General features: G+C 53.4%; 1 protein-coding gene across 3 annotated transcripts in view; it reads left to right on the top strand.

Moving 5' to 3' along the window:
- Positions 1-14,149, top strand: part of LOC128906972 (cullin-9-like) — a 34,736-nt gene extending 20,587 nt beyond the window's left edge. For 2 of the 3 annotated variants that reach the window (XM_054195182.1, XM_054195181.1), the window contains exons 21-42: positions 172-305; positions 385-561; positions 805-920; positions 1,065-1,247; positions 1,579-1,736; positions 2,086-2,296; positions 2,384-2,549; positions 2,711-2,856; positions 3,039-3,156; positions 3,585-3,787; positions 3,868-4,127; positions 4,205-4,568; positions 4,883-5,023; positions 8,404-8,568; positions 8,652-8,815; positions 9,741-9,834; positions 10,057-10,131; positions 10,628-10,738; positions 11,795-11,912; positions 12,262-12,395; positions 12,591-12,682; positions 13,166-14,149. In XM_054195182.1, the coding sequence (XP_054051157.1) occupies positions 172-305; positions 385-561; positions 805-920; positions 1,065-1,247; positions 1,579-1,736; positions 2,086-2,296; positions 2,384-2,549; positions 2,711-2,856; positions 3,039-3,156; positions 3,585-3,787; positions 3,868-4,127; positions 4,205-4,568; positions 4,883-5,023; positions 8,404-8,568; positions 8,652-8,815; positions 9,741-9,834; positions 10,057-10,131; positions 10,628-10,738; positions 11,795-11,912; positions 12,262-12,395; positions 12,591-12,682; positions 13,166-13,364 (3,529 nt within the window). In that variant the 3' untranslated portion in view covers positions 13,365-14,149. Of the gene's footprint in view, positions 1-171; positions 306-384; positions 562-804; positions 921-1,064; positions 1,248-1,578; positions 1,737-2,085; positions 2,297-2,383; positions 2,550-2,710; positions 2,857-3,038; positions 3,157-3,584; positions 3,788-3,867; positions 4,128-4,204; positions 4,569-4,882; positions 5,024-8,403; positions 8,569-8,651; positions 8,816-9,740; positions 9,835-10,056; positions 10,132-10,627; positions 10,739-11,794; positions 11,913-12,261; positions 12,396-12,590; positions 12,683-13,165 lie in introns of those variants that run through there. The other variant, XM_054195183.1, reaches the window with a different exon arrangement.
- The last annotated feature ends 2,658 nt before the right edge of the window (positions 14,150-16,807 follow it).

The raw sequence follows: 16,807 nt of genomic DNA, 5'->3' as shown, positions 1-16,807 counted from the left end.
GGGCCCATGGCAGCGAGGGGCCCCGGCTGCTGGGGGCGAGTGGGGCTGCGGAGCCCCAAGGGGCTGGCAAGGGGCAGGGCAGGGAGCGACCGCTGCGCTCCGCTTTCCTGGGGGAGCCCCCAGGCCGTTGTGTGCCCGGCAGCACTGTGTGCTGCCCGCTCGCTGTTGCAGGCTGAACCGGGCGCTGCGGCACGAGCAGGGCTTCGCCGACCGCTTCCTCCCTGACGACGAGGCGGCCCGGGCCTTGGGCAGGACGTGCTGGGAGGCCTTGGTGAACCCCTTGGTGCAGAGCATCACCAGCCCAGGTACCCTGCGCTCTCCTGGGCCCATCCACACTGTGCCCCAGGCTGAGGCACCCCGCTCTGACTCTGTCTGGCCCCGCAGACCCCCACGGCATCAGCCCTCTGGCCTGGCTGCTGAGCGAGTACCTGGAGAGTGTGGAGATGCTTCATCACCCCATGAGCCGGGGTGCTGCCTTTGGTTCCCGTGTGCGGCGCCTGACCCAGCTCCTGGTGCATGTGGACCCCAGCAGCCCAGAGCCAGAGGAGGCAAGAGCAGCTGGTGAGCTGCCCTCCCGTGGGGCTGGGGCGGTGGTGCAGAGTGCCAGGCTGCGCCATGGGGATCTGCTGGGTGGGCTCTGTGGCACAGGAGGCTCCCGAGTTGGGGAAGGCTCATGGTCATGCCCCCGCAGTCGCTGTTCCTCCCCGGCATCTCCTCTGCCCTGTGCCCCCTGGGGAGAGGGGGAGGCTGCTGGTGGTCAGTGTGCGGAGCCTGCCCACTGAGCCTGGGATTGTCCCTTGGCAGGCGGGAAGGAGGGGAAGAACAAGGAGGTGCCGGCCAGAGCTGCGAAGGCGGCGGTGGAGAAGTCAAGTGGCCTGTGGGGCATCTCACAGTGCTGGCGTGGCGTGGTGCAACAGCAGGTAGAGCTTGGAGGGCTGGCCACGGGGGACGGAGAGGGCGTGTGGGACCCTGCACCGGGTGGGTGTTGGGAGGTGTCTTGGGAGCGTGGGGAGGGCATGGGGCCAAACCTGCAGGACTCACCCCTCTCATGCTACGTCCTGCAGGTGCAGCGGTTCCTGGAGGCAGCAGGGCAGGCGCCAGACCTTGTGGAGCGATACTGCGGGCTGTACCATCGCCTGCGCGGTGCCACGGAGGAGCTCTTTGGGCAGCAGGCCGCCTTTGTGCTGGCCCTGGGCCAGGGCTTCGCGGGAGCGTTGCTGCAGCTCCCCTTCCTTACCGCCCTGCACGTGAGTCGAGAGAGTGTGGCACCCGCATGGGGGTCTCGGCTGGGGAGGCTGCCCTGGCCCACGGCCTCGGGGCGAGCTCCGGGTGGGTGGTGTCCCGTTCCCCCGAGGAGCCACTGAGCGCTGGCCCTGTGGTGGCCCTGCATGTTGCCCAACTGCAGGTGCGCGTTGTGTGTCGCAGGGTGTCCCCAGCCACAGCACACTCCTGCCTTGGGCTGATGCCTGGGCACCCTCGGCTCCGGCCCAAGAGCTCCAGGGTTTCCCACCTGCTCCCGCCAGGGACACTGCGGCCACCCGGTGAGGCCCCTCCGCAGCCAGCTCTGTCCCTCCGCAGGTGAGCGAGCAGTTCGCCCGCTACCTGGACGGGCAGATCCAGGAGCTCCACGGGGCTGTGGGCAGCGCAGGGCCGCTGCACCGGCTGCAGCAGATCCTGGAGCCCTTCGTCGTCTTCAGTGGCCTGGAGCTCGCCCACACCTTCGAGCACTTCTACCGGTGAGGGGTGCCGTGTCTGCGCGGCGCCAGAGGGCCTGGTGCGGTGGGATGCGGCGTGGTGGGGAGGCACAGGTGGCGCTGAGGCCATGGCTGGGCCTGGCTGGTGTGGCAGCAGTGCTCGCGCTTTGGTTTTCTGGCTCCGGTGTGGAGGGAAAGGCTGTGAGGGCCCATGGGCGCTGCCGGTCTGCGGAGGCACGTTCCCTGCTGGTGACAGGGCGGGGAGACGGGTGCTGCCGGGCCGTGTGCCTTGGGGTGAGGCCAGGGCTGGGGCTGTCTCTGCCTCCTGGTGGGTGGCTGATGGCCACGGGGCTCGGGCTGGCCCCTGGCCTGATGCTGGCGACTGTGGCAGGCACTACCTGGGGGACCGGCTCCTGGCGCAAGGACCGTCTTGGCTGGAAGGAGCCATCGTGGAGCAGATCGGGCTGTGCTTCCCCAGCCGCTTCCCCCAAGAGATGCTGAGCAACTTGGCTGAGTCGGAGGAGCTCCAGCAGCAGTTTTACCTCTTCCAGCTGCAGGAGCAGGACAAGCGTCTGCTGGAGCTGGACACGGGCCTGGACGAGGTGAGCGTGGGGAGGCTGGGGGCCACCCGCGTTCCTGGCAGGGGTGCTGGGGCCTGTCCTGAGCCGCCCTCGTGTCCACGTGCCCAGGCCCTGGGGACGGCCTCGGTGGCGGACGTGCCGGAGGTGAAGGTGCTGGCCCTGTCCCCGCGCTGCTGGCCTGTTTCCCCGTTGTGCTACATGGACGAACCTGGGAGGTTTTTCTCAGCGGGCCTGAGCGCCCCCCTGGATGAGTTTGCCGAGTTCTGCAGGCGGAGTGAGTGTCGGGGCGGTGGGTGTGCGTGGGGGTCTCGCTGGGGCCAGGCCCCCGGCAGCAGCTCAGCCGGAGGCGGCGGGAGGGCTGGGCTGGGCTGGGCTGTGCTGGGGGGGCCCGTCAGGGCTGGCCCCCGGCCCTTGCGCTGAGGCTGCCTCTGTCAGGCCAGGGCCAGCTGGGCTGGGAGTGCACGAAGCCCCGGCGGTTGCAGTGGACGTGGCTGGGCCATGCCGAGCTGCAGTTTGGAGACTGCGTCCTCCAGGTGTCCACGCTGCAGATGTACATCCTGCTGTGCTTCAACAGCGCCGAGGTAGGAGCTGGGGCCGTGGTGGGGAGGGAGAGGGAGGCGGTGGATGCTGGCGCGTGGCAGGGCCGTGTCCTCCCTGCCGGTGGGGTCTCCAGCAGTGTTTGGGGCACAGCCCCCGCCGTGTTTGGCTGGGCCTGCGGCTGGCGGGTCTTGGCTGGCCATTCCCCTCCCACGCCCTCCTGCAGGAGGTGGCTGTGGAGGCCCTGGTGCAGGCTACGGGGCTCCCTGCTGACCTGGTGCACCACGCGCTGACACCGCTGACCCACGGCGAGGGCATCCTGGTGTGGAGATGCCCACCGGGAGGTGAGCGTGGGGCCGGGGCACCCCGGGGAGGCGCTGGTCTGAGCCCCCAGCGGGTGCTGGGGTTGGGGTGCATGAGCTTGTTGGGGAAGGGCGAGGGCTGGGGCGAGTGTGTGTCTGTGGGGACTCGGGGCGCAGGTCTGGGTGTCAGGTTGGGGCCTGAGGCCGTGTGTGGGGCTGGGGGTGGTGTGTGGGGCTGGGGCTTGGGGCCGGGCGCGGGTGGCTGAGTGTCAGGTCTGTGCGTGGGGGTTGGGGACTGTGGCCAGGGGTTGTGCGTGTGGCTGTTGCCTGGGGCCGTGTGTTGGGGCTGGGGCTGATGCCTGTGAAGGCAGCAGCGGGAGGCCCAGGGTTGGGTCCAGCAGCCACACGTGTGTCCTGGGGCTCCTTCAGGGCCCAGCTCAGGGCTTGGCTGACCCTGGGCCGGGTGCTAGCTCCAGGTGTGCTGCAGCTGAACCAGACAGCCCTGGCCTGTGCCTCTGGCCGCCACCTGAGGCTGCTGCCCCGGCAGAGGTACCTGCAGGCAGAGAGGGCTGAGGTGAGCGCCCTGGAAAGGAAGAGGAACGTCCTCTGCTGCCTCATCACCCGCATCCTCAAGGTGGAGAAGCAGCTTCACATTGACAACCTGGTGTTTAGGGTATGGAGGGCTTGCGGGGCGGAGAGGGGCCGCCTGGGTGCTGCACCGCACTGCAGTGTGGGGCTCCCTTGCTGCTGTAGGTGATTGATGCCTGCCAGAAGGGCGAGTTGGGGCCAGGGCTGCAGTTCCTGAGCTTCTGCTGCCACAGCGTGGATGTGCTGTCCTGTATTCTGCACCTGCTGAACCAGGGCTATCTCCGGCGCCAGGAGGAGAGGCCTCATGTCTTGGAATACATCTCTGCTGAACCCACAACACCTCTTGGGGGCCAGGCACAGATGGTTTTCCAGAGCAGGCCACCAGAGGCATCTCCAGATGAGGACAGCACAGACCGCCTATATTGGTAGGGATGCATGTCACCAGGTGTGGAAGGGTGTGCATTTCTATCCTGTATGGACATGACACGTTTCTCCATGTCAGGTTGAATCCTGACATAGGCAGGTCGGAGGAATTTCTCATGGCGATGCTGCAAGTGCCAATGGGGCACACGCTTAGTCCAGAGGAGGCGAAGCTGCTTATGAACCAGACAGTACAGCAGGTCCAGGATACTCTGAGCATCCCGAATGATGTTGCTCAGCACCTCCTCATGCACTGCAGGTGGAATGTGGATTTTCTGATTCAGTGCTATGTGGAGAACCGTGAGACGCTGCTCATCTCCTCGGGGCTGCAAGTGCAGGATGCCCAGCCCGCCCCAAGCCCAGGAACCCACTGCCCAGTCTGTGTGAACCAGCTGTGTCCCACTGAGGAGGCACCAACCCTCTGCTGCATGCACTACTGCTGCAAGGTGAAGGTCCTGGGGTGTTTGGCTCCTGTAACTTGGTAGGGAATTGCTGCTGCCTATTTAGAGCAGCTTTTCTTTGACTGAAACTGTTACCAGGTGATTTTCACAGAGCTCATACATTCTCTTCTCTCAGTTTCCTTGTTTGTTATGATCCTTCAGCTCCTGATTAGACTGTTCGCACTTAGGTGTTTTTGAGTACTTAGCCACGGTTTGTGGTTTCGTGTGCCCTATGCTGTGTGGGGTGGGCTTCCAGAGTCATATGACTTGGGTGGTGGTGTTCCTGTTTAGCTCTGATCTCTCCTGTTCTGCCTTCACAGCCCTGTTGGAGTGAATATCTCACGACTCGCATTGAACAGAACATGATTGTCAACTGCACCTGTCCCATATCTGAGTGCCGTGCACAGCCAACCACAGCCTTCATTTGTTCCATCATTTCCTCCGAGGAGATTATAGCCAAGGTGAAGTAGGAGGGGTGGTTACTGGGTGTCCAAGCTCTGTTTCATTTTGATCAGCACTAGCAGATGCCTGTAGACCCGCACAGACTTAATTAGACCCTGCTTCCTGAGCTCTGCTCACCTTATCCCTCAGTCAGCAGAGGGCAGCAGGAGCTGCTTGTTCTGAGGCAGAAGCTACTTTTTCTCCCTATTCTTTCAGGTTTTAGTTATTACTTAGAGCTGAATGCCCTCCCCACCTAATATCAGAGCTGTAGCTGTTGCACGACAGACTTTTTTTGTTAATTGCTGGCCAGAAAAAGTGTCTTATCTGTCTTCCACTGCTCTGTTGTTTGACAGGTCTCCATCAGCAATTACTTCTCAAGAAATATACTCCTCCTCTTCCAGCTCATTGCTGTCATTATGATCCTGTGTGAACAGTCATAATGAGAAATGAACAGTAGTCATAAAGACTGCTCTATATCATAATTTTTCTTTAAGCCTGCAAACTGGCAACTGAAATGGTCACGACTACAGAAAACTATTTCCTTTGATGTATCTTGTTTTCTATAAGAAATGCTTGGAGAATTAATGCATGTATCTGGGCAGTTAGTTCTTACTGGCTTTGCAAATCCTGCAGTCACAACTGTCTGAGAGCAGGATTTACTATCCTGTTGCTATGGCTATCTTATAAAAAAAAAAATATTATTCCAGGTCAACATAAATTGCAGCCAATTTTAACAAGTTGCTCTAATGCTCTTACCGAAATGTTATCTGTTTCCCTTTTTGCTCAGTAAGTGGTATGGCTGGAGCATTAATGCCTTGTGCAGCGTCACACATACACTCATAGAATAATCTAGGGCGCAATAATCTGTGGAGATCTCTGGTCCAACCCTGGGCTATAAATAGCCAGATTATTGCGTGAAGATCTAATGCTGAAGTTAAACATACTGCTCCAGGTTCAGTCTTCTCTACATCTTACATTGAGGTAGCTCTAGGCAGTGGTAAGATCCCCCTCTGCTGCCTTCTCCCCGTGCTGAGCAAACCCAGCTCTCCCAACCTCCCCTTGTACATTTTGCGCTCCAGCCCTTGACTGTCTTGGTGGCCTATGGACATCATTTTCTCTAGTCTGTTAGTGTCTTTCTTGTACATGGGAGTCCAAACCGTTCCCGGTATCTAATTGTGTCACCAGTGCCAAATAGCTGTGAGAAATCCCTTGCCTTGCCTGCTGGCTGCAGTCTTGCTAATACAAAAATACTTGACTTGAAACTTTTCATGCTTGTATGTCTACAAAACGTAAACCCTGATATGTTTCTGAAAGAGGTTTTCTCTCAACCTTGTTTCCCTCAAGTTTCTTGAGAGTTTCTTCTTCAGAGGTGGTCTTCCATTCTGCCCCCAGCGATTCTTTGCTGGGAATCCTGCCATAGGCTCCATACCTGGATTAACTCCAGTGTGTGCAAAGGTTCCTCTAAGATCTGCTGGTCAGCATCATGCAATACTTGTCAACTTCTTTATTGTACCTGGCTAGTTTTCTTCCCAGACCTTCGTTGGGCACTTGTTCCCTCTCCTTTTAGGCTTCCTGAGAGCAGCACTTTCTCTTATGGTTCCAGTAGGAGTCCTAGGTCTGTTTCAGCAGTTGCATCTCTGTCTCCTCCTCACCAGGAGAACAGGATAGAGCAAAACTCCAGACATCGGATGTTGTGAAATCCAGCCTGTGTGAAGGCTGTGATTTGAGGTGCTGCCTGCGGACTCAAGTACACATTTATCTGTCTGGGTACTGGTGTCTGGAAAGAAATTATCACATCGCCTGTCAACAGGGTGACAACAGACACAGATGTGGACTCTCTGAGAAGAATGAAGTGGCTTTGTTGAGACTTTGCCTCCACCAGGCATTTTGCCATGACACAGGCTGCCGTCCTTGCAGCCAGACAGCGCACACTCTCTGGTTTAGGTTGCCTGAGAGAATGAACAAGAGAGAAATGAATGAGAGCCCTGTCTGAGCTCTTCAGTGCTCAGGGCTTGCACCTTTTCTCTCTAGTGTTTATTGTGATCTGTATTGTCCTTTCTATGCCTGGTGGCTTTAGAGCAGCTTTCCAGATATGCAAAAATCTCTGTCAGGAGGACTGTGAAGACTACAGGATTTATTCTGACCTTCCTCTAGCTTTGTGTATGTTTGCACAATCCTTACGCTTAGAGTAACTGAGCATAGAAAACTAAGCTACTACGTGCTAGCTACTAGTTGCATCTCTGGGTGTCCCTACCTGAACAGTCCCTTATTGATTACCAGTTTGCCTTATCCTCTACAGAAATGTCTAGAGGCTGTTGGCAGAGCAAGTCTCCTTCCCTTTTGCACATCGTGTAACTAAGCAGAAGTCTGCCGAGGAACTTAAAATAAGAAAAAGTTAAAAAGACCACCTGATAGCTTCCTGTGGTGAGATGATTGATTGGTGGATGAGGGGAGATGTTGTTTATCTCAGATTTAGTAAGGCTTTCTACACTCTACACGTCATCCACAACATTTTCATAGAAAAGAACTGATGAAGTACAAGCTGGATGAGTGGACAGTGACATGGCCTGCTGAGCTCAAAGGGTTATGATCAGTGGCAGAAAAGTCATCTCGAGGCCAGTCATTAGTGCAGAGGTTGATACTGAGGTTAACATTATTTTGCATCTTCATTGATGACCTGGATGATGGGACCAGGTGCACCCTCAGCACATTTATAGCCCTTGTGGCTAAGAAGGTCCCCTAGCATCTTAGGTTGAATTAGGAAGAGCACTGACAGCAGGCTGAGGAAGGTGATCCTTCCCCTCTACCCAGTGCTGGGGAGACCACATCTTGGAGTACTGTGTCCATTTCTGGGCTCACCAGCACAAGAAAGATGTGGACATCCTGAGGACAATCCAGCAAAATGCCACAAAGATGATTTAGGTTTTGGAACACCTCTAGGAGAAGCTGAGAGCGCTGGATTTGTTTTGTCTGGAGAAGAGAAGGCTCGGGGGTGGATCTTATCAACGTGTGTAAACACACAAATGGGACAAATGGCTAATGGGACATTAGAACAGGTTGGGCAGAGCGCCTTGTAGTCTCTATCCTTGGGTATGCCCAAAACCCAACTGGACATGATCTTGAGCAACCCTGCTTTGAGCTGGAGAGGTTTGACTAGTTTTTGTCTCCAGAAGTGGCTTCCAACCTCAGCTATTCGGCAATTATATGAAACAGCCTCCAGATCCGACACAAGAGGTGGGGAATTTGCACAAAGGGAATGAAAGAGTAAACTAACTTAGTGCTGTTTTGTTGTGAGCAGTTGTTCGGTCAGATGTAGAGCCCAGAGGCACCAGACCCCAGTTGTAAGGCCTAACCATGCAGCTTCTCTGCCTTAAATCTCCTTCCTGGCTTCTTATTACAGTATGAAAAAGCCCTCCTCAGAGGCTACGTTGAGTGTTGCTCCAACCTGACGTGGTGCACCAACCCTCAGGGCTGTGATCAGATCCTCCTTAAAGATGGACTTGGCTATGGAGCAGCCTGTTCCAAGTGCTCCTGGATATCCTGCTTCAACTGCAACTTCCCAGAGGTGAGGCTGAGCTGAATCACGGGCAGTAGTGTCTTGGGTTTGGCTCGCACCATTCTGCTTTTGTGACTGGCTCTCTTTTTCAGGCCCATTATCCTGCCAGCTGCAGCCACATGTCTCAGTGGGTGGATGACGACGGGTACTATGAGGGAATGACAAGCGAAGCCCAAAGCAAACATCTGGCTAAGCTCATTTCGAAGCACTGCCCAAGCTGTCAGGCTCAGATAGAGAAAAACGAGGGGTGCCTGCAGTGAGTATCCATTTTTGTTTGCTGCTGGGGACAGGAGCGGGCAAAGACCTACAGTTCGGTCTATTGTGCTGCTTTTTTTTTTTTTCGTTTGTTTGCTGTAGAGTTAAGAGTTACAGCAGACATGTTTTATAGTTTTAGAGGAATGAGTGATTGTTTTAATTCCTAGGAATAAACAAAATTTCCACAGCATTCAGAGTTAAATCCATTGATAGCTCTGTAGTAGAAGCGAACCTCATTTTGCAATACCTTTTTATAGTGCACACTTGTCTGCTCTCAGAAGCCACTGTAGACATACAGACACCCCCCCTACAGGTTAGGGGAGTGGATATCTCAGCACCAGGTTTTTTTCTTTCATGCTCACTGGTTCCTGTAACTTTAAGCAATTTTCTTTTAACTGCCTCTTTTGAATTGGCTTGGATTTCTGGCAGCTTTTTACATGACAGGGGGGGTACCTCCAGCTTTGCAGCCAGGGCTTAGGGGTCACCATTTGTTTCTTTCTTGCACTGGCACAGTCCTTAGTGCCCAGCTGTGACTTGTCCCCCCCTCCATGTTGTGTGTGGCCCTAGGGCTGTGCAGCGCCTTTCTGCACTGTGGGGCGCTGCGTTACTGAGGGAAGAGGTGAGGCGTCCATACAATCTTGCTTCTGACTGTGGAATGCTTGGTTTATCCTTCAAGTACTTGGTTAGTTGGTACTGTGAGATCATACTGCCAGTTTATCGAGCTCATTTTTGGAGACACAATGACTGGTTTTAAGCATCATCTGCTTCCAGCAAAGGCTTTAAAAAATACGTGCAGGGAAACACATAGTACTGAGTGAATGGGAGTGACTGGGTTGCACGCTCCAGCCGTGTGGTGCAGGGGAGCACAGGGAGGAATTGTCTGCAAATGGCTGAGTGATTCCCATTGTTCTTCTCCTACCATGCAGTATGACGTGTGCAAAGTGTAATCATGGCTTCTGTTGGCGTTGCCTCAAGCCCTGGAGGCCGACTCATAAGGATTATTACAACTGCTCTGCTATGGTGAGTGGTTTGCTATATCCCAGTGGTTCATGCTTGTGTTCAGATGCACCAGGCCTCTCAGGGAGAGGGTGAGGATCTCCGCTTGTGCCCTTTACTCTGAACTTTGTGCACTTGCCAGTAATACTGATAGTGTTGTCAAAGTCTGTATGTGTGGTAGCCATTTCCAGGCAACCCTGGTACCTGAGGGAAATTGCTACAGATTACTTCTACCTTTCCTTTCAGGTGAGCAAAGCAGCTTGGCAGGAGAAGCGTTTTCAGGATTACAATGAGAGATGCACCTTTCATCATCGTGCAAGGGTAAGGCCCTCCTCCTTTCTTTGCAGATGCTGACTCTGTGGCCTTAGCCCTGGTGAGCAGGACAGTTTCTGCTGTGTCTCAATGTACTTCACCTGAAGCTGAGAAGCAGGTTTTGGATCCAGGTGGGGACGCCTGGTCATTTCACCCTTGGTTTGACGTAACGGATGGTTCTTGGCCTGCTTTCTTCTACCAAGTCTGTTGTGCAAACTCAGCACCTAACTTGTGGTGTTCACATGCTCAAACTGGCGCAGTACTTGGAAGCAATTGCAATGGAAGGACTGAAGGCTGAACTCTGTCTAGAGCTGAGATACTGTAAAAGGTTGGAGTGATGGCACTGTAGAGATGCCATGGTTGGATGCAGTAAATGCTGTCCTGCTGCCTGCATCTTCTGGAAAGGCACTTCAGGATGCTTAGCAGTTATCTGTGTGGAAGATGCTATTTTTTCAATCTTGTTGAGCTTGACACTGACTTCTTTTTCCTCCTGTGGTTATTGCAGGAATTTGCCACGAGTCTGAGAAACAGGGTTTCTTCCGTCAGTGAGATGCCAAAAATTAGGACTTTGACCTTTGTTCTCGATGCCTGCAAAGCCCTAGAACAGGCGCGGAAGGTAAGGCTGGATAACAGGCTTGCTGAGGTTTAGGCCTAATTTTATTGGTGTGTTTTGTGCCTTTCTTAAAGTGAGGAGGTGCCAACCTTGCTCTACTCCAAACAAGGAGAGACAGAAAAAGGTTGAGGGAAGGAATAGCATCAGGACAGGGGAGGAGTTCGTGTCTGCCTTTCCCTGATCTCACTCTGAGAGTTGGGCTCTGTCTGCAGTGTTTCTCACAGTCAGGTCATAGGATTTGGAGCTTAGCTTCGGTGGATGCCATGGAATCAGCACAAGGATCTATATTTAGGGTTTTCGTATGCTGGGTTTGTCCCATTCCAATTTGAAATGCCCCAGTGGTGGTACTTACCTTTTGAAAGCTCTCCTGATGCTGTGTTACAGTTAGGAAGTCCCTTTTGATGTTCATGTTATGATTTTCCTTTCTTAACTTCATTTCATGAGCCGTAGGTGTTTTGGGAGCATTGAGTTCTCTGCTGCATGCCCTGATAGCCCCATTATGAAGGATTTGCAGTGCTGCCACTGGATGTGTGCAGTAAGCCTGTGACACCAGAGTCCTGCAATGTCTTCTGTCCCCTGAAACATAGGAAGGGGGTGGAATTGCCTTTGCAGTATTGCCTTTGCAATATATGCCTTGTTTGTGCAGGCAGACTTGATTTTGAGAGAGGCTTGTGGAACAAGGGTGTCTGATCCTGTTTTTTCAGTGTGGTAGCCCCTGTGTTTGCCAGGATACATAACACTGTGCTGGTCAGTCACGCTTGTTATGCATTTACGGTCTGTGTTCTTGTGATGGATTGCAGGTGGAAACTATTGGTTATTTCAGGCTTCAGTACAAAATAATTACACATTCATTTCTAATCCTTGAGTAGCCGTAGGTAGCCTGGCACTGCTGTCACTTGGCATAATGGTTCACTGGGCTATAGCCACAGACCTGAAGGGCCGCCGGGCTTCTTCTAGCCACCGATACGTAATGAAGTCTGTAAGGGTTTGATGCTACTCGCTTCTTGCCCACTCTGAAGCTGAAGGAGGGCGCTTACAGCGTGATCTGTACTGCTCCAGGTGCTGGCCTACTCCTGTGTGTACAGCTACTATAACCAGGACACTGAGAGCATGGATGTTGTGGAACAGCAGACTGAGAGCCTAGAGCTGCACACTAATGCTCTGCAGATCCTCCTGGGTAAGTCCTGCAGCCGCTAGTAGAGACTAGCGTTCCCAGCTGTCTGGTTCAAAGGATGGCAACTCTGTAGTGGGGCAGCAGCATACACACCAGCGTCCAGCTGGTCTCTCTCACTTCTCCCAGCCCATTTTTGCCTTCTCAATGTCATTTGTGGGAAGTCCACTGAAGCAGTTCGGCTGCCAGTGGAGATTCACGGAGTAAGGAACAGCATGTTCCCTTCTGAAAGAGGAATGTTATGTGCACAGGAGAACTACGTAGCTGTGTACTGGCTTCATAATGAGAGCCAAGGGACTCGGTTTCTGGTTAAGAGAGCGGGAAGCAGCATGACTCTGTTGGTCTTGAATTGCAGAGGAAACCCTGCTGCAGTACCAGGACCTGGCCTCTTCTCTTCAGCTCCTGAAAGCAGAGCATTTCAGCGCCGGTTCGGAGTTGGTACACCAGATCAAGAAGCGTCTCTTTGCAATTCTCTGGCACTCCACACAGGTGAAGTCCTCGTGCCTGTTAGTGGCTTGTCTTGCTCTGCTCTAGTTTAACCTTGGGCAAACCTAGAAAGGGGCTTGATCAGTTGAGGGAACGGACTCTCAGTGCTGTGTGTATGTAGGGAAAGGGTTTGCAGCACAAAATACACCCCAAATCGCATATTGTCTCTCTCTGATGGCTGTTCTTCCATGCTAACAGGATTTCCATGTTGGGCTCCAGACTTTGGCAGATTCTGGTCAGAGAAAGGTGAAACTCTCAAATGTGCCTACTTCAGGCCCTGCCTGTGTCGGGTGAGTTTCCTTAGTGGGGTAACAAGGAAAGATGAGTGAGCGCAGACAAAAAAGTAGGTGACCAGAGTTTTCTCCTGTGCTTGCTGACGTACAAAAGAGTTAATAACAGATACTGATTACTTGCATCCCGTGTTGTGGTTTGACATAACAATACAAGTGACATAGCGGTGTAGGGAGAGCAGCAAAACCTCCGCTTGGTATGCAGCTATGGTCAAGAAAGCTCCTTCACTGGCAGACCCAGTTATGGAAGTTCCTCTCCCTGGACTTCCTTGGGTTTCTGTGGAGAGTCACGCTCTTTCTTCGGAGGTGTATCGGAGATCTAGGAGGTGTCTAGATGAGAGAAGCAAGAAAATGAACATCCATGGGGGAGGCGGAAGGGTCTGGCATTTATTTTGATAGGGAGGACGAGGGTGGTGTAGGGCTGGGTTGTGGTTGCTGCTCACAGCCGGGGCTCTGCTCTGATACTCTCCTCCTCCTTGATAGGCCAAAACGTACCATCTTGTGTGACTCCCCCAACACAGATGAAGGTGCCAAAGGGGTTGAAGATGAGGAGTATGAACCGCAGTGGCAGGAAGATTATGATGACGATGATGACCTTGATGAAGACAACTTTCTGTTTGATGATGAGTCAGATAACCTTGATTGTGACTCCTACTTTGATGATGATGATGCCTATGACTAGAAGTGGGCTGTCACGCAGCCTGGAGCTCTTCCTCTGCTCTGTCTCAATAGTTTGTATTAGTGTCTTTCCTCAAAGACAGTGAGGAGTTAGCTTTCAGGCAGAATGAAGAGACATTTCCTCTGGGGGCTACTTGCTCAGTGACTCCCCTCAAATATGCAGAAACATTGCTTTGGACAGGTGGGCCGTGTTACTGTGGCCACCTCTCTCAGAAAGACGTCTCCTCCCCTTTCTCGCTTGTCTCCATTTCCGCCCATAGGTATCTAATTGCGTTAGAAAGTCACAGTCCAGCTGCAAAGTGAGGACTGCTTGCCACTTGTTAAAGGATGGTTCAGTGGCCTTGGGCATGCTGTCCCCAAGGACTGGGCACAGGTGAGTGTGGCATGTGTCCTAGCGTGGCACTGTCTCATCCAGCCGGTGTCTAGGCATAGAAGCGTTGTGTTTACCCTCAAGTCAAAGCCTCCCTTCTGGAGCTGGTGGGGTTCCCACCGGAGCCACAGGTGGATGTGGTTCAGTGCATTCCTCTAGTTGAGGGGGACAGCTTTTTTGCAGTTTGTTGGAGTTGTCTTCCCTGCTATAAAGCAGGATGGGCTGCCGTGAGTGGCACAAGTTTGCGGGACTGTTTTAAGTGTATAAATGTATGCACACGTTCACATATATGATTATATATATATATATATATGCAGAAGTTGTTCAGATAATACTTTATCTTTGCAAAAAAAGAAAACCCTGAGGAGCAAGGGTTGAAAAAAGTTCTGTTTAAAAAAAGAAAGAGTTTTCTTCTAGCACATGCCTCCTTGTTGTCTGTGGGGAACACGGGTATGAAGGAGAGCGGGATGTTCTTGAGGGGGGAGGATGTGCTCATCCCAGGAGTTATTTGTGATATTGGTACAGTCTGCACTGTAGGGTGGCTTTTCCTTCCTGTTCAGGGAATAGTACGAGTTCGGGAGAGGGATGGGAAAGAGGACAGGGGACCAGATTGCAGAGTGACAGGGCTGGTGTTTCTGAGAGCAGGTGCAAGACAAAGCCAGCATGTTGATGAAGGTGGTGACATCTGCTGCTCAGCAGAAGGCAGATGTGGGACTGCTGTTGGGGCTTGAGGGGTGATTTGGAGGTTTGTGGGATTGTTTTGGAGGCAGGGGCGTCCTTCTCAGGCCTTGGGTATCATCTGGGAGGGATGCGGAAGATCCTGGGCAGGGGACAACTGCCAGGGGCAAACCAGGGAGCGGGGACTGATTTTTTCCACTCTCCCCCTGACCACCCCCCCCCCCACCCCCCCCCCCCACCTTGCTGCTAGTCCTGCGCAGTCCAGGAGGCTGAACCCCAGAGTATGCCACGGTGGAAGCCCCACCCCTGGTCCCCCTATATGGCAAACGGGTTCCCTGCCCCACAATTACAGAGTGACACCTCTCTGGGCCCTCTCCTCAGGACCACCATGGGGAGAGATGGGGTGGGGGTGCCCAGACAGCCTCATCTTCCCTCGTGTGACCAGTCCTTGCAGGAACAGCCTGGATTCCCCAGGTTATTGGAGGACGGAGCAGAAACATCCTAGATGCCTGAGTTGCTCATGCGGAGACTCATGCCTGGCGTGCCTCACCCACTCTCTCCTGGATCTCTGCTTAAAACCCAAAAAAGTTCAGAAGGTTCGTGAGGTCCTGCTTTGGACAATATTTGTACTGAAAAGTGAGATCAAGCCTCGATCTTCTGCTCCACGGGAGGTGTTTTTTTTTTTTCCTTTGTCCTCCCTGAGCTCACCTTGGGACACTGTGTTGGGGTTTGACAGGCGTACTGTCCCAGTCAAACTCCCCACCTGGAGAAAGTCATGCTAGGAACTTGGTAGCGCAAGCGAGAGCCCTTTGGGACTCACCCCCGACACACCTCACTGGGTAAGTGGAAAAAAAAACAATCGATAGTATCTCACTGGCAACCAGACCAGGGCCTGAGCTGCACAACTGCGGGGCTTCCCATTTCTTCTACAGCCCTGGTGTCTCTTCACAGCGCCAGACGAGAGCTGTGCTCAACAGGGTCTTCTTTCCCTGCTGATTCCACCAAGCCTGTTCGCTTGGCTGTGGTTTCTCTGGATAGTAAGTAGGGACAGTGGGAATCTCATTCATCCGTTCATGCACATCACTCACTGTATGATGAAGCATTTGGCTATTCATTGATCACACCTAAATTACACATTCCTTTTCTGGGCTAAATAGGATGGCCTGTCCGCCTAGGTAAAGCTGGTTGATTTTCTTGGCAGATAGCTAAGGTTATGCAGCGTGATTACCAAGTTCTCTTTTATTCCCTACCTACCGTCCCTTCTACCGCCATTACTTCTGCTGAGCATCCATTTCCCTAGCTCATGGCAAGCCGTAAATGTAATTTATTTACAGACAGATGAGTTTGCACATAACTTGCAAAGAGAGGTACGATAGCTACAGATGTGCTACCTGCCCACCTTCCCTCCTTCTTTTACATTCCTTCCTTCCTTCCCTCCTCCTTTTACATTCCTTCCTTCCTTCCCTCCTCCCTTCCCACCTCCTTCTTTCCTTCCCCCTCCTCCCTTCCTTATTTTCCCTCTGTCCTCACTGCAATTCTTTCCTTCCATCTTCATTTCTTTCCTATCCTTCCTTTATTCCTTCCTTCCTTTCTTTCTACTTTCCTTCCTCCTTTATATACTGTCCCCATCCTCACTTTACGTACTTAACTTACGTACGTCAATTCCCTTTTTCGTGCCCCCCAGCCGTCTTGACTTTCTGCTTTCCTCTAGTCCTCCTTGTCCACTTCCGTGCCTTCCTGTCTTCTTTTCTTAATTACTATCTTCTTTCTTCCCTCACTACTTTCCTCAATACCACCTTCCTTCCTTCCTCGATCCTTCTGACCTTCCTCTCTACCTGCCTGAACTGCTCGCCTTCCTTCATTCTTGCCCGCCTGCTTTTCTTCCTTCATTCCCTCTCTTCTGCCGGCCTTCTTTCTTTTACCTTTCTCCCTTTCACTCCATTCATCTTCCCTTTGTCTTCCCCTTGCCTGCCTTCTTTCCTTCCCTTCTGTCCTCAGTTTACTTCCTTCCTTCTTTCCTTTCTTCCCCATTATTTCCCCCACTTTTCCCTCCCTTGTCTTTCACCCTTCCCCTTTCTTTACTCGGTCGTGGGGGCGCTCATGGCCGGGTCCTGGCAGCTGGGGAGACTGACATGCAGGGGTGCGCTGCCCGTCTCCCCGGGGCACATATATGTGCACATGTATTTCCCGCTAACAGGCCTTCATCCTGATCAGCCAGTGAGAGAAACAGGATGAGGCCACTGGAGCTTGTTTTTTGTGGGAGCGGAGTGTTTCTGCCTGTGTTGGCCTCCACGGCTGGCCACGTATTATCTCTACTTGCGTGCCGGCACGGAAGACGTGCTTGGCCTCACTACTGGTTCAGCCTGGGGGGGGCATGGAGCTGCAGCAGCCTTACCTGT

Source organism: Rissa tridactyla, chromosome 3, assembly GCF_028500815.1.
Source record: "Rissa tridactyla isolate bRisTri1 chromosome 3, bRisTri1.patW.cur.20221130, whole genome shotgun sequence".
Taxonomy (NCBI): domain Eukaryota; kingdom Metazoa; phylum Chordata; class Aves; order Charadriiformes; family Laridae; genus Rissa; species Rissa tridactyla.
Note: the sequence above shows the minus strand (reverse complement) of the source record. Positions and strands in the feature narration are given on the sequence as shown.